The sequence below is a fragment of the Rousettus aegyptiacus genome, unplaced genomic scaffold (assembly GCF_014176215.1).
Source record: "Rousettus aegyptiacus isolate mRouAeg1 unplaced genomic scaffold, mRouAeg1.p scaffold_m13_p_16, whole genome shotgun sequence".
Taxonomy (NCBI): Eukaryota; Metazoa; Chordata; class Mammalia; order Chiroptera; family Pteropodidae; genus Rousettus; species Rousettus aegyptiacus.
In genome coordinates this window covers 26777779-26794718 of record NW_023416291.1, presented here as the reverse complement: position 1 = coordinate 26794718, position 16940 = coordinate 26777779, and the positions used below count along the sequence as shown (strand labels likewise).

The window sequence follows — 16940 nt, the reverse complement described above, 5'->3', positions numbered from 1 at the left end:
CAAGGAAAAATACAACAACATACATACAAACTTTTAACAAACATTTCAGATAGTTTAAGTAAATATTACATTTAGGTTATGCTAAATTAGACATTTTGTTGAAATAATTACTTGGTAAAATAACTTTAACTCATTTTCTGTAGATTAACCTGAACTTAAGTACATACATTATGAAGAGTATTTTTCAAGGTAATTTAGACAGAGCAACATTAGAGATCAAGCCTTTAATTTAGGAGATGAGGAAATAAAGGCCTGAAAATATTAAACCAGTTCTCCAAATAGGCAAATTAAGTGGCAGAGCTGAGAGTAAAAATCAAGTATTCAGATTCCTAGCTTCATCCCCTGAATCAGTTTTACTGAGATATAATTGAAAATATCACTGCATGAGTTCTAAGTATACAATCTAAAGGCTTGACTTACATATATTGTGAAATAATTATCACAGTAAGTTTAGTTTAACATCCTTCATCTCATCTATATACAATAAAAAGAAATGGAAAAAGAATTTTTTCCTTGTAGTAAGAACTCTCTTAAGGTTTACTCTCTTAACAACTTTCTCATATGCTATATCACATAGCAGTGTTTGCTACAGGCAACCCATTGTACATTACATCTCTAGTACTTATTTATCTTATAGCTGGGAGTTTGTACCTTTTGACTACCTTTATCCAATTCCTATTCCTCCTCTCCCAACCTCGGCCTCTGGTAACCATAAATTGGATCTCTTTTTCTATGAGTTTCCAGCCTCACTTTTTTCTTTACTATACCAGTAAACATTGTATACATAATTCTGAAATATCATGAGCTACAGAATTCCCAATTAATTTGTGTTACTATTCATCAGGTACCATGCTGAACACTTTCCATAGTGAACCAGTTAAGGTTCACTGGTTGAAAGCAATAGAAACTAACTCTGATAAAAGGGAGGAAGTGAAGGAAGGAGGAGCTGGCGGAACAGTAGCAAGTAGGATCACGAAAACAAAAGAAACCGCTCTTAAAAATCTGGGTAGCTTTATGGACCTAGGTGGCAGAAACTAATTCATGGTTTTCATGAGATTTTCTTACTGTATTAAATAAATTCCAACTTCAAATCTTGTGTGATAGTCTGCTCAAGCTTCAAGCCCTGGGAGAGAATTCAATTGGTCTACTTTAGACGATAAGTCTGGACACCTTATTTGACAGTTTTACCAAAAGAACACACAATAAAATAATTTCCCCAAGTGAAAATGAGTTGCTGGCCTATTGGACCTCAAAAACAAGGCTCACTACCACAGTTTAATGCTGCCGCCATAAAAATATTTCTGAAGGAATGTTAGGAAATACAAAGTTGTACCATACTAGCAACTAGTATTATCATCAGTAATACTGTCATAAAACCTATCATTTGTATGCACTTTAGAACTGAGACATATCTACCATTATAAAGGAGAAAACATATACAGAGAAAAAAGTTTTACACTGGTTTTACATAGCTTAGAAAGTAGACTTTTAAGGGAGTTTTTTCTTAAACTGTACTAGAAGTATATGAATGTTCTTGAAAGTATATTGGATGGGTATAATGAGGTCTATTGCAGCCTCTGGTAATAGAGAAGCCTTCATTCCCACTGGTCATCTGAGGAAACAGAACAATGCTATTATGCAGGTACAGAACTGCCCAGTAATAAAAGTATACAGTAAGAATGTAAAACACCTGCTCACAGCTGAATCATGTTGGATATAATATGTAAAATGCATTCATTGAAATACAAAACCTAACAGTGATTCTAAAGGTACTCCCCTGTCCTCTTCTCCTTTTACCTCCTCCACCACCTGTGAAATTCTGTTCCTGATGCTTAGGGAAACTCCATGTTACAAAGACCATCAGAGGAGCAGCTTTAAAATAGTGGCCATCAGCAGAAGTGGAATCCTAATTCTTTTTCATGTTCTTAAATCCTTTGATGTCAAATAAATATATCTTGGAGAGATCTCTGAAACTGTTAATGTCCAGTGACACTTGGAAAAAGGAACACGATTCCGAATTGAACTCATGATGTGTCTATTTAAATGGATAAGATTGGATGTCAAGACTAAGGATAAGAACATTCTGAGGTAGACAGAAATGGGGAGTGTGTCTACCAGAAATCTTATAGGTCTATATGGCAGGTCCAAAGAATAGGGCAAAGGCAGAAATGAAACACATACAAAAAAGTAAAATGCAATAAAGGAGGAACTCATCATATTCAAACCAAAGTATGTGACCTAACCTCAGAAAAGATTTCCACAGATATGTTGTCTGAATTCTGGAGATTTCTTTCACTCATTCTCATGTAGCTAAACGTTTCCTTTATATTAGGACTCTGGGAAGAGAACTTCCCTGTATATTACATCAATGGGTAGATTAAAAAAAAAAAAATCACATTAACAAATAAACAAGACATCTGATAAAACTCCAAAAGATATTTCTAGTAAAATCTGTAAAATCTAGAGATAAAACTATATTCCTTACTCTTTTACCATACATAACAGAGACATGACTAAAGTACTTCCATTAAAGAAAGGAAGAAAATATTATCGCTATTCTTATTTAACATTTCCTAGAAGTTCTGGACAATGTGATAAAATATAGTAGTAATAAAAGGCACCACTTAAAGAAAGCAGAGGAAGTTAAGGTATGGTACATAAAAATAAAGACCTTGACACTGGGCAGATCTACATTCAAGTATGTGTTCCGCACTTACTGGAAATGTCATCTCATCTAATTGTTTTACCCTTTCTACATCTGCTGTGTAAAGCTGTAAAGATTAAACAAAGCAAAACATGTGCAATAGTTATAATATGCCTGGCATACAATAAACTGTAGGAATTATTGTTATGATGTATATCATGACTACCTGTCAATGATACAGTCTCACGCTACAAACCCATAAAAATTTTATTAAAAATTGGTAGAACAGGTAAACTCATTGTAAAAGAGATAAGCAAAAACCAACAACTTCTCCAAATATCAGCAATATTTTGTCAAGAAAAAATCCTATAAAAGCAGAAATGGAATTATAAACTATCAAGAACTAACCTTTACAAGAAATATAACTCGTATGAATTAAAAATGATCAAAATTGTATAGAGATATAACAGAAACAATGAGTAAGTGTAGATACTTAACATGCTCTTGGATAAAGACTTTATAAGCCTATCAGTTCTTAAGCTAATTTGTAGGTTTAAGTAAGTATTGATAAACATTCCAAAGGATTAAAAAAAACACCGAAAATAATCCTAAAAGGCATATGGTAAAAAGAGCTAATAATTAAGCTTAAAAAATGTAAAAGGAAAATGAGGGATGAACATTATTAGAAATTAAATATACTCTAAATCCATAATTATTAATGCAATATCGTACTGGCAGAACAAACAGAAAGAATGGAGTGGAAGAGAAAGTCTGATGCATATATGCTATAGGTTCATTCTTTAGTATATATAAAAATTTAATATATTTTAAAGGTAGCACTATAGATCAGTGGCAAAAAGAAGTATAGCCATTAAGTGATGCTGGGACTTTGATTAGCTACTTGGAAATAATAAGCAAATAAAACAAATTAGGTTCTCACCTCAAATCAAACGCCCAAATAACTTTTATATAGATCATCCTAAAATTAAGAGAAAGAGACAGAGCAATAGAGAGAAGGAGAGCAGGGAAGAGAAGGGAGAGGGAGAATGAATGAGAATTAAAAAATTTTTAAAATAATCACAAAATTATAATGCTGATATACTACCTAGTAAGAGATACAAGAACATTAACAAGACCAGGATTAAGAGTATAAGCTAAATCTTACATGCTCCTCCCATACTTTCTTTTCTCTCTCATACGCTTCCTTTCTCTTTCGTTCCAATTGTTCTTTTAGTACAGAAGCACGTGCACTTGCTTGGGCCTGAAAATAAAAACAATCAACAAAATTAGTCATCAGGAAGAAGAGCGTAAGGTTTCTTTTTCTCGGGTCTCTAAAGATATTTACTTACTATCCAAAAAAAGAAGTGTGTGTGTGTGCGCACGTGCGCAGGCTCACGCACATGCAGTGTTCCAGAATAAAAACGTTAGCTCACTTCATGGCTCCAGCACCTAAATCAGGGCTCAGCACACAGCAGCTGCTCCATAAATGTTTGTTGAAAGAAAATAAATGCGAATACATTCTAATGGAAGTACAAATGTAAAAATTTTAAACTATGATTATTATATACAAACTTCATGTATCTTCACAAAAATGAACAATTATGTTTTTAATTTTTAAGGTTATCTTTTTTCTTTTTAAGGTTACTAATGTGATAGTTTCATGCATTTGCAATGGTTTCATCAAACTGATCTCCATAATATGATATAAAGAGAGAAAGGGTATTTTTCAGAAACCAAAAGAGTTAGAGAAAAATGGGAAAGAAAAATTAAAGCAAGAGAATAAGATAATTTAACTATAAAAGACTTAAGAACACGATTCTCTATCTCAAGCTTCAATTTTCTCTAAGAAAACGATTTCTAGTCTATACCTTAAGTGCTTCAACTTTTTTACGCCTCATGTCAACCTCTTCACTTCCCTCTTGTCCTTCAGAATTATCCACTTCTTTCTGCAAAATAGATAAGCGAACCACTTAGGACAGAACCCCAAATTTAGAGCAGAGCTCTGTGAAGAGAATATGAATAAACTAACATCTAAATATGTAAAATGGTAAACTGTTCAATGTTACTAATTTTCTCTCACAGCTAAATGGAAACACTTTACACTTATCAAGTCCTATGGACAATGGGAAAAAAAGATTATAAAGAGAATGACAGAAAATGTACCATTTTACGTGCCCATGGGTACTGCTTATATTTTACTCATAGATTTCCTCGGGAAAAAAATGGTCTTACAAATTTTAAATCATATAAATAAGTTTACTTTATCCCCGAGTATAGTTTCTGGCCTTTGACTTTCACTGTTTTCATGAGATTTTATTTTTTGTTAGTGGCACAGCACTTATTTTTTTATGGTGGTGTGGTGGTGGTGGGTGTGTGGCACAGCATTTTATTCTTTACTTTTTACATTGTCATTCAACTACTTTTTTAAAAATTGATTTTTAACCTGCCTTTTCACCACGAAGTTTGGCTCTAATCTGTTGGCGCTCATTGAAATTCTGCAATCTTATTTGTCTCAGCCTTGCAAGATAAACCTACAAGAAGGAAAAAAACATAACACTTTAATTTAAAAGAAAAATTACCTATATTTTTTTTAAAAAAAAAATTAAAATAAAGCAAAGTGTTAATCCGAATACAAGAAATAAAAGTTTTGAAATCTGGTTAATGGAAATGTAATATTAGCTTTCGAGTGTTTAATTTAGATCAACTTATTTCTGAAAAGTAATACATTATAATTACACATTTTTAGTTTTATCAAAAGAAAAAAATTAAACTCAGAATACTGAATAGCAGTTATGGGGCAAAATTATGACATAGATATGTCAGTCAAAATTCATTAACAGGTCCCTATACACCTACAAAATCTTCAAATAATTGTTAAGAATTTAAACCATGCAAGAAAGGAAGGCAATAAACTCAAAAATGGCTGTGACGGAGGTAGCGAACATGCGGGAAGCATACCTCTTCCTCTTTGTTTCTTGGCTTCCCTCCTCTTGAAGAGCTGGGCCTGCCTCCATACATAGCTGCCAGGTTTTGCAGGAATCCCTGTTCATCATTTAATGTACTAAGTTTAAAGAATGACTGAGGCTACATCAGCATCTTACTTAGGAATATCCAGGTGCCACTTTATTTCTTTTGGGTTATACTGATAGTTCCTAGCTGATAAACTGGTAACAAACCCTGACATTTTCTTGTATCAATTTAACCAACAGATTCAGTGACAACAGAAGGAAGTAATTAAACCCCAAACATAATTATTCAAAACCAAGACCAGCTATGTTTTCATTAGCCACACATGTAAACAGGTTTTCAGAACTGTTTTGGAGGTTAGCTAAACCCCAAATCAAATTTTTTCTTTGCAAAGGGCCAATCATTTCTCCATGTTTGTTTACACAAAAAATAATAACACAATATAAAATATTTGAGCTTAAACTCTTTTTATTCAGGCACATCCTATTACTATGCTACAAATGATCATACCCAATCACAAACTAAGTCATCTTATAACATAGTTTATCTTATTAAAAATTAATATTCTTTAATAAAAGTATCAGATGGTCAAATTAACCATTTTCTCTTCCTTCAGCACACAACTATGCTTCATGTTCTTCCCAATTAAAAAAAATCCTCAGTCTCACTTCTCTGCCTAATGTCTTTTGATCAGCTTGTTGAGAGCATACTTTTTATGTTTATCACCTCCAATTTACTGCTAGCCATTTATTTTTTTAACCCATTACAATCTGTTTTCTGATCTCACTATGACTGAAAATTTTCTAAGGTTACCAATGACCGTTAGTTCACAATACAAATTTTGCAATTAAGATTTCTACTGGAAATTAGTTTAAACTAAATCTACTTAATTTATATAAGTATTTTTCCCCTCATAAAAATCATATATGTTCACTGTAGAAAATCTATAAAATGAAAAAATAGGAATCAGTCATAATTCTACCATCTGAGAAACAAAATTTTCTTCTATACATATGTATGGATATGTACACATTTACTTTTATAAAACTGTAATTTTACTGTATTCTGATTTTTTCACTTAATATTAATCAACATTAATATTCTGAGTTTCTTTCCACATTCAACATTATAAAAAACATTATTAACTGACTATATAAAATTCATAACCCACTAAATAGTGAATTATCATTTACACACACACAAATTCTTCTCTTTCAGTATTTAAAACAGCACTCTCTCCTGGGATCTTCCAATCTTCCCTATTTTTCATAGGCTTTTCTCTTCCTTGGCTCATCGCTAATGTCAATATATTCTAGAGATTCATTCTCTGGCTCTCCTTCCCTTTTCATTCTTAGGTTTTAACATATGTTGCCAATTCCCAAATCTAAACTAACCTTGCAGTCCTTTTCTCTTAAACTTTTGTATATATGCAACTGACTCATGAACAACTACATTCTTACATAGCACGGCTTCCTCAATTTATAAACCTGACTTCATCATTCTTTTTGGTATATGATCTTACTCCTACCTCCATTATTGCTCACAATTGGCCTCTCAAGTTAGCAGGCTGAGAGTTATTTTGTCTCTCTCCCATTTGCCAAATACAAATGACAACTTACCATTTCTACCTTCTAGTAACTCCAGAATTCATCCCTTTAGTTTCTTCCTCAGCCCAGGCTCTCTTCTTTTGATTCCTTGAGTTCCAAAAGGGCTTCCTAACTTATATCACCTCTGGTCTTAAATCCCTCCAATCTATTCTCTACAGTGCAGTAAGAGTAACCTTTCCAACATTCTCCTTCACATCTAGCCCCAGATAAATCTTTCAATGGTCCCCATTACCTTCAGAAAACAACTCACATTCTGTTGAATGACAGATAAGGCATCTCTAGTCTCATTTCTGCCACTGCTCATTCATAACGACTACATGCAAGCCATGACAACTATTTGTAGTTTGTGGACTATGCCATGACCTTACTCATCTTAAAATGGCTAACTACTCATTTTCCAAAATGCAAATCAAACATTTATCCTCTGGAAAGCCTTGCCCAAGCCTTCTCTAGTGCGCTAAGTGTGACCCACTCATACTGTTTCTTATACAATTATAAAAAATATATTTTTACATAAATGCTCCCACAAGAGCGCTCATTAGAACAGTCTACTATGATAGTGGAGAACGTGGACTATGACAGACTGTGAAGTCTGGAAGTTCACATATTCATCAATGCTACCTAACCACTACTGACCTTCAGCAAAATTACTTACACTTGCTTTAAGTCTGGCATAAATAATACCACCCACTTCATGGGTGTGCCAGAACAAAAAGTATTGTTACATGCTCTGTCTTTCTCCTGTCAGCTTAACAAAAGGCTTCTGCCCACTCAGTTTCTTCCCCTCCTCAAGGAGATCTTGGCATTAGCTTATCAGTTACTTGAGCTTTTGAGATATAGGTCACTGAGTGGGGGAGGTGAGGGAAAACAAGAAATAGGAAGGACTGGGCAAAGATATGAGGAGAATTCTGAAAAAAAAAAAGGAATATCTACAGAGTTACAGGAGAGTGGGTGGCAAAATGAGTATCATTATAGATTTTATCTTCCCTTCATGGTATTTGAGAAATAAAAAAAAATCTGAGTTACTCGAAATAATCTTTTTACCATTTTAATATTTAACAAAAATATTTTATCATTTTAGTTTGAAATATTATAGATTTACAGAAAGGTAAAAAGTAATATACAGAGAGGTTCTTTTATCCAGTCTCTTCTAATTTTATCATCTTGCATAACTATACTACACTATCAAAACCAGGAAACCGGCACTGGTACAAACTATAGAGATTGGTTTCACCAATTTTACATGCACATATATGTGTATCTGTATAAATGCAATTTTATTACACATATAGCTTTGTGTAAGTAACCACCACCATAATCAAGAAACTAAACTGCGCCATTACGAAAACACTTTATAGTCATATTCACCACTTCAATCCCTAACACCCATCAACTATTAATCTTTTCTCCATCTCTAATTATTTTCATGCGTTATATATATATGCAATCATATAGTATGTATTCTTTTGAGACTGATTGTTTTTACTCAGTATTATTTTCCTTGCAGTCCATCCAAAGTATTAGATGCATGAATCAATGGTTCATTCCATTTTACTGCTGAATATTATACCATTGGACGGATACAGCATAATTTGTTCACACATTCATCCACTTTAGTACATCTGGGTAGGTTTCGAGTTTTTGGCTATTAAGAATAAAGTTACTAAGAACATTCACATACAAGTTTCTAAGTGAGTATAATTCTTTTCTCTGGGACATAAGCCCAAGAATAGAATTACCTACTCTTGGTATGGTAAATACATTTTTAGTTTTAAAAGGGACTGTCAAACTATTTTAGACAGTGGCTGTATCATTTTATGTTTTTACCAACAATGTATAGGTGATCCACTTTTCCCACATCCTCATCAGCATTTGGTTTTATCACAATTTTTTTATGTTAGGCATTCTGATGTGTGTAGTGGGTACATTATTGATATAAATTTGTATTTTCTAAATGGCTAACAATGATGACCATCTTTTCAAGTGTTTATTTGCCATCTGTATATCTGCTTTAATAAAATGTTTAGCATGTCTTTTGCCCATTTTCTAAGTGAATTCTTTGTGTTTTTAATGTTGAATTTTGGTGGTTCTTTATATATTCTAGATATAAATCCTTTGCTGAATATAGAGTTTACAAATATTTTCTCCTAATCTGTAATTTGCATTTTCTTTCTCTTAACAAGGTCTTTAGCAGAGCAAAAGTTTTTAATTCTGATAAAAGTTCAGTCTCTTAAGTTTTCCTTTTATGAATCATGATTTTGGTGTCAAGTCTAAGAACTGAGTCCTAGGTTCTGAAATTTTCTTCTTTCTCTAGAAGTTTTACAATTTTATGTTTTATATTAGAGCACATCTGTTTTGAGTTAATTATTTTATAAGGTGTGATGTTTACATTAAGGTTCATATTTTTCCCTGAATATGGATGTCCGATTTTTTCCAGCACTTTTAGAAAGACAACCCACTGAATTCCTCCACTGAATTGCTTCTGCTTCTTTGTCAATAATCAATTGGGTATCTTTGTAAGGATCTATTTTGAGTTTTTCTATACTGTTCCATTGAGTTCTGTACCTATCCCTCCACCAGCTACTACACTGTTTTGATTATTATAGCTATAAGAAAGCCTCAACATCAGGAAGGATCATTATTCCTACTTTATTCCTCTTCAAACTGTCTTGGCTGTTTTAAGGCGTTTTTCATGCTGTATAAATTTTAGAATAAGCTTGTCGATGTCTATAAAAAATGTTTGAGATTTTACTAGGAATTGCATTAAACATATAGATCAATTTAAGAAGACCTGCCATTTTTACTACATAGTCTTCCAATTCATGAACATGGTATGATTCTCCAAGTGTTGAGGTCATCTTTGATTTTATCAAAATTTTGTCGTTTTAATCATACAAATCTACATGTTTTGTTAGATTTTTAAAAAATTTTCTTTGGAGCAGATGTAAAAGGTATTGCATTTTTTTTTAAAAAAAAAAAAATCAGCGTCCACTTGTTCATTGTCAATGAATAGAAAGGAAGGAGGCATGGGATAGATTCTTCCACTTAGCCCTCAGAAGGAACCAATCTTATCAATATGTTGATCTCACACTGCTACCCTACAGAACTATGAGATAATAAATTTCTGTTGTTAAGCCACTCTGTAGTGTTTTGTTACAACCGCTCTCGTAGACTAATACACATAAATTGCTTAACCTAATGTCTGGCATTATACTCTTTCAACAGTTATTATTATTAAATTGTTTAATTGTCTATCTCCTCTATTGCTTATCTTAAATTCTCTTGCTGGCACAAAACCTAATATATTAGAGTCAATAAATGTTTGTGTAATACTAAATAAATGCATGAATGAAATAATGAAATATTTACCATGTAACCGATCATTTTTAAAGGCATTTTTCCATTAGTATAAGTAAAGAATAATTTGAGTTAAGTAACATTTCTCAAGACAAATAATACTCCATTATTTTTTATAGAATTCAGAAGTTAAAAAAATTTTTTTTAAATAAACTTTGGAAGTTTTTATGTTAAATTATTCAACATCAACAACAACAAAAACAGATAACCAAAAAAAATCCTTGTCCATGTGTACTAAAAGATATGTACAAAAACGTTCAAAGCAGAACTGGAACCAACCTAAATACCTACTGCCAGGAGAATTAATAATTGTGATCTATTCACCAACAGAATATTATACAGCTATACTTAACTACATGAATCTTAGAAAAATAATGTTAAAAGTTGAAAAGCAAGTCCAAATCTATATACAGTATGTAATTAAAGCAAATTTAAAAAAAAAAAACATCGTATAGGCACACATACATAAGAGAAACAATGTATTGAAATGATTCCAGAAATGAGAAATTCAAATTTTAGGATAATGGTCACCTCTGAGAGAAAACAAAGTAATAGGTTGGGAAAAGGGTTGCCAAATCCAGCCTGCCACCTGTTTTTGTATGGTCCATAGGCTAAATATAGTTTTTTACATTTTTAAAAGGTGGAAAAAATCAAAATAAATATTTCATGACCACATGAAAATCATATGAAATTCAAATTTCATTGTGCATTCATAAACTTTTATTAGAACTCAACCTTGTTAATTCACTTACACAGTGTCTATGGTTATTTTTGTGCTACAAGGTAGAGTTAGTAGTTATGACAGACACTTTATGGCTCTGAAAGCCTAAATTATTTACTATTTGGTCCTTTACTGAAAAACATTTGCCAATCCCTATTGACTTTATATAGACTAAACTTCTTGTTAGTGTTCCACCTCCTAGGTATATTATTTTGCTTCATAATTTACACATATATTATGTATATTCTTTTCTATGTACCATTACATTTTAGAAGGATAATAAGGGAATAATTTTTAAAGAACTGAAAAAATAATCTTTTCAAATGAAACAGTTTAGTGTTAAAGAACTAATTTACTATCAGGAGATTGTATAATAAGAGCCAGCAAACTATATAATCTTCAGCTGAAATCTAGTCTGCTGTCTGATTCTGTAAATAAAGTTTTAGTAGAACATAGTAACGGCCACTAGTTTACTCTTTCCCTACTATGGCAGGGTTGAGTAGTTACAACAGGACACCATATGGGCTGCAAAGCCTAAAATATTTACTATCTGCCCTTTAACAGAGAAGGCTTGCCTTATCCCTGATCCACAAAATTATCAGGTCTACAAGTTTAACCTAAATTAAAACAAATACTAAGAGAGGATTTAAAAAGGAACAAACAGCATAATCAAACAGTTGAAAGCATAATTTTAAAAGTCAGACACACTAGGCTTGGCTTGGATCCTGCCTCTGGACATACTATGTGATCTTCAGTAAAATTCTAATGACTCTGAGCCAGTTTCAAACCTGTAACTTTTGAATAAGAATCCTCATTCTAGAGAATTATAGTCAGGTTTAGATTCTCAGTAACTTTAGTTAATTTTTATTTATACTGTTCAGACAAAAACAAACCACTTGGACTAAAGTTTTTCTTATTAGTTTCTCTAACTTGTATTTTAAAAAAATTTCAGTTACTCAAACAGGGAAAATTCTGTATTACTACACAAGCATATGAAATCATTTTTAAAATCCATGATTTCTTTAAATTATGATTCAATCTACAACTTATTTCAATTCTAAATGCTTATGCACAGGCCAGGGACTTCAATTTCATTTACCATAGAAAAAATTTATGATTCATTAGAATTTCCCAAAGTAGTTAATAAGATGTACTGATCAAATAATTTAACTACTGCAGTTTCCCAATTACAGAAGATTAATCTTTAAAATTTAGAACTTAATTTTAACTGTTTAGGTTTGTTTATTTATAATGTGATTTTAAAAAGTATTAGAAAACACATATTAGGTTTAATATATCTGTCACAATGTCTTTAAGATTGCTTTTCTTCATCAGCAAAATGAAAATTTTGTGAGTGATTATTAGGATAAACCACTATGTAAATGTATATACATTTGCAAACTGCTCAAACGAATCATGAGTATTAATATTTATCAATAGATAAGTATTATGTGCTGCCTTAAATTACTAATGTTGATGTACTTTTCTTGAAGAATCAGGGTTATTATATCCATTATTATAGTGTGCTATAGATAGAGCTCAGCAGAGAAGTGAAAGTTGTCACAGCCCCCCAAATATGCAGTAATGACCATTATAAAATTACTACCTTCATATTATTCCATTCCTACGTAACACCAGTTTCTATTCACATTCATCACATCAAAGTCTCTATTGGCAAATCTCTTCCTGATTGTTGGATGTTGTAAATATCTGACAATATAACATATATTTAACACAAACTGACTGACAAAAGAAACTGCAAATCTTGCCAAAGATAAAGGATTTCATGAGGATGACAGTGATATTAGAAAATCGCTCAGATCACATGCAAAATCATCTACAAATACAAGAGAAAAGTGAATAAAAGAAGATTATGAAGAATTATGATGATGGTCTTTAAAAATATTTTGGGTATAAAAAAATTAGGTAAAGTTTTCATTAACCAATGTCGCCATAATAAATATTTAAAAATTAAATAAAGATCTTTGGAAAACTGCCAAAGTCTCTGCCAGTTTTGCAAAAAATGGCTCTCTTTTATAATATAGTTATGAATGTAAAATATATAAAAACAAGTGAATTAGTGTAATTAGTATAATTACATTAAACACACCAGTTAAAAGACAGAATTTATTAGAAAGGATTTAAAATTATCCACACAAACCAAGAGAGATTCACTACAAAAAAATCATTACAGGTAGATTAAAAGTAAAAGGATGAAAAAAGATATACCATGCAAACACTAACCAAAAGGAAGTTGGGATGGTTATATTAATATCAAAGAAAGTACATTTCAGAACAAAAAAAAAATTAACAAGAATGTGACTCATGGTGGCCTCCATGATCCTTCTTCTTAAGATTTACATTCTCGTCTAATCCCCATCCTTTGAGTGTGGGGAGGAGATGTGACTGCTGCTTCTAACCAATAGAATACAGCAAAAGTAACAGGATGTCATTCTTGTAATTTCAGCAATATTACACTCCCACCATAGACTACCCTTGCTCAGTGAAGTACACAGACATGTAGATAAGTCCATGTGGCAAGGAACTTCAGGCAGTCTCTAGAAACTGAGGGAGACCTCTGGCCAACAGCCAGCAAGTAGTTGGGACCCTCATTCATTAAGCCAGAAGGAAATGAACTGTTTCACCAACATGAATGAGTTTGTAAGTAAATCCTTCCTGAACTGGGCCTACAATCAAGTAAGACCTTATGAAGAGGACTTAGTTAAGCTGTGCCAAGACTTCTAACCCACAGAAACCACTAAGTTGTGGCTTGTTAAAAGCCACTAAGTTGTGGTAATTTGTTATAGTGCGAAAGAAAACTAATACAAAAAATAAAAAAGAAATCATGTGCACGAAAAAGCAACCCTCAAAAGCCTAAATGAATTCTTAAAAAAAAAAAAAAAAAAAAAAGAAAGGAAATATTTGACAACTGCAAGGATAAACAAATTCACAGTTTGCAGACTTTGACACTCCTACCTCAGTATCAAATGGAATATAGACAGAATTTCAGCAGAGATCAAGAAGTACTGAAAAACACCAACCATTAAGAGGATCTAATAGAAACTTATATAATACTCCATCCAACAATAGCAGAATACACATTCTTTTCAGGTGCATAAAGAACATGCACCTGAAAGACAGATCATCTTTGATCAAAGTACGGACCCTAACAAATATAAAAGGACTGAATAAAATTCTACAAAGTATGTTCTCTGACCATAATAAAATAAAAATAGAAAACAATAACAGAAAATAGGAAAATGTGAAAACACTTGAAAATTAAACAATGCACTTCTAAGTAATATATGGACCAAAGAGGATGCTTCAAAAGAAATAAGAATATATTTTGAACTGAATGGAAAAAGAAAATATAACATAGCAAAATTTGTGGGAGTGAAATAAAGCAGGGCTTAGAGGGAAATTTATAGAATGAAATACCAGTATTAGAAAAGGAAGGTCTCAACTCTACTATCTCAGCTTCGACCTTAAAAGACTAGAAAAGAGCAAAATAGGTATCAAAGGAAAATAACACTGAAAATGTACTAATGCCACTAAATTAGATATTTTAAAATGGTTAGGACAGTAAATTTTATATTATATGCATTTTACCATAATAAAAACCTAAAGGTAAAAAGTAAAACTATAAAACAATCTTAAAGAAAAAAATGGGAGAAAATCTCATATATCGTTGATAAGAATACAAAATGGTACATGTTTTTTGAACAAATGATTGGCATTTTCTTAAATCAAGTTAAATATACACTTACCATATGATCAAGCAAACCCACTCCTGGGTATTTACCCTAGAAAAATAAAAACACTCATACGAAAACTTGTAAATGAATGATCAAAGCAGCACTATTCAACAACCCAATGCCCTTCAACGGATGAACAAATAAACTAATTGTAGCACATCCATACAATGGAATACTGTCTATTACAAGTCATTGAGTTAGCTCTGACTTCTGGCCACCTTATGAATTAATGACTGAATGGCCTCTTTTATGGAGTCAATCTATCCCATATTTGGTCTTTGTATTTTCCTGCTGCCTTCTATTTTTTCCCAGGATTGCTGTCTTTTCCATAGAATCCTGCCTTCTTATGATGTGCCCAATACGGGACAATTTCTGTTTTGTTATATTTGCCTTCAGCAATGTTTCCCGGCTTAATTTGTTCTAGGGCTCACTTTGTTCCTCCTTCTGGTGGCCCAGGGTATCCACGGAGCTTTCTTCCAACATGATAATTCAAATGAATCAATTTTTTTTCCTCTCAGCCTTCTTCACTGTCCATACACAGTAATGGGGAATACAAAGGTATAAATGATCTTAGCCTTGGTCTCTAATGACATATCTTTGCTCTTGGTAATCTTTAGTAATTCTTCCATTGCTGCCCTTCTACATCTCAGCTTTTTCTTCATTTTGGCTGCTATCTCCATTTGAATTGATGACTGAAGCAAAGTATTTAACCTTTTTGATCACTCCACTGTCTATGTTAATGTTGTATATTTCTTTCGTAGTCATGATTTGTCTTTTTGATGTTCAAATACAGTCTTACTTTGGCACTTTCTTCTTTCATTTTCATCGGAAGTCACTTCCAATCATTGTTATTTTCTGCCAGTAAGATGCTGTTATCTGTGGATCTTAAGTTATTGATATTTCCTCCACCAATTTTCACTCCTCTTTCCTCTGAGTCTAGCCCAGTTTATAGTATATGTTCCGCATATAGATTAAATAAATAGGGAGATAAAATGGACCCTTGTTTATCTCTTTTGCTTATAGTAAACCATTCTGTCTCTCCATATTGTGTTGTGACAGTGGTTTCCTGTCCACAATACAGGTCATGAATTAGGACAATCAAGTGCTAAGGGAAGACTCTTTCTTTCTGAGCAATTGATAGCTTTTCAAGATCCAGGGAGTTAAAGGCTTTATTGTAGTCTATAAAACACAGATTAACCTTCTGAAATTGTATGAAGTACTCGAGTATGTAACGAATGTTTGTGATTAGATCTCAAGTGCCTCTTCTTTTTCTGAATCCAGCTTGAACATCTAGCACTTCTTTCTCCATATAAGGTAGAAGATACCTTTGTGGCATCACCTTGAGCATTGCTTTGTGTAGGAAATGAGAGCAATGATCTTATAATTTTTGCATTCCTTGACATCGTCTTTCTTAAAAATTGAGATGTATACTGAACATTTCTAGCCTGTAGGCCACTGTTTTGTTTTCCATATTTGTTTCCTTATAGGATTTTGACAGATTCAGTCTCTGTAGCATGAAACAATGGATTACTACTAACCAATAAAAGCAACCAAAAAATCACTGATATGTGCAACAACTTTGCTTGAATATCATTAAGGTGAACAAAAGAAGCTAACTACAAAAGGTTATACACCATTATGTAAATGTACACATACATATAATGTAAGACATTCTTGAAAAGAGAAAGCTACAGCAATGAAGGATAGATCAGTGGTTGTCAGGTTGTTAGGGTTGGGGGAGATGAAATTGTATCTTGATTGTGGCAGTGGTTACATGAATTTATATATGTGTTAAAATTCACAGAACTAAAAACGAAATGAAGTTAAATCTTACTGCACAATAATTATAAAAATAAAAAGAAATTTTTAGAAAAATGAGGTGCCAATGC

At 32.3% G+C, this 16940-nt stretch overlaps 1 protein-coding gene across 5 annotated transcripts in view; it reads right to left on the bottom strand.

Annotated features, from left to right (window-relative positions):
* The window catches only part of NEK1 (NIMA related kinase 1), a 125366-nt gene that overhangs the window by 44026 nt on the left and 64400 nt on the right, over window positions 1-16940 (bottom strand). For 3 of the 5 annotated variants that reach the window (XM_036233608.1, XM_036233609.1, XM_036233610.1), the window contains 5 exons: window positions 15064-15099; window positions 5603-5686; window positions 5092-5175; window positions 4513-4590; window positions 3810-3905 (listed from right to left, as the gene is read on the bottom strand). In XM_036233608.1, coding sequence (XP_036089501.1) covers window positions 3810-3905; window positions 4513-4590; window positions 5092-5175; window positions 5603-5686; window positions 15064-15099 — 378 coding nt within the window. The remainder of the gene's footprint in view (window positions 1-3809; window positions 3906-4512; window positions 4591-5091; window positions 5176-5602; window positions 5687-15063; window positions 15100-16940) is intronic. The other 2 variants (XM_016148191.2, XM_016148193.2) reach the window with 2 other exon arrangements.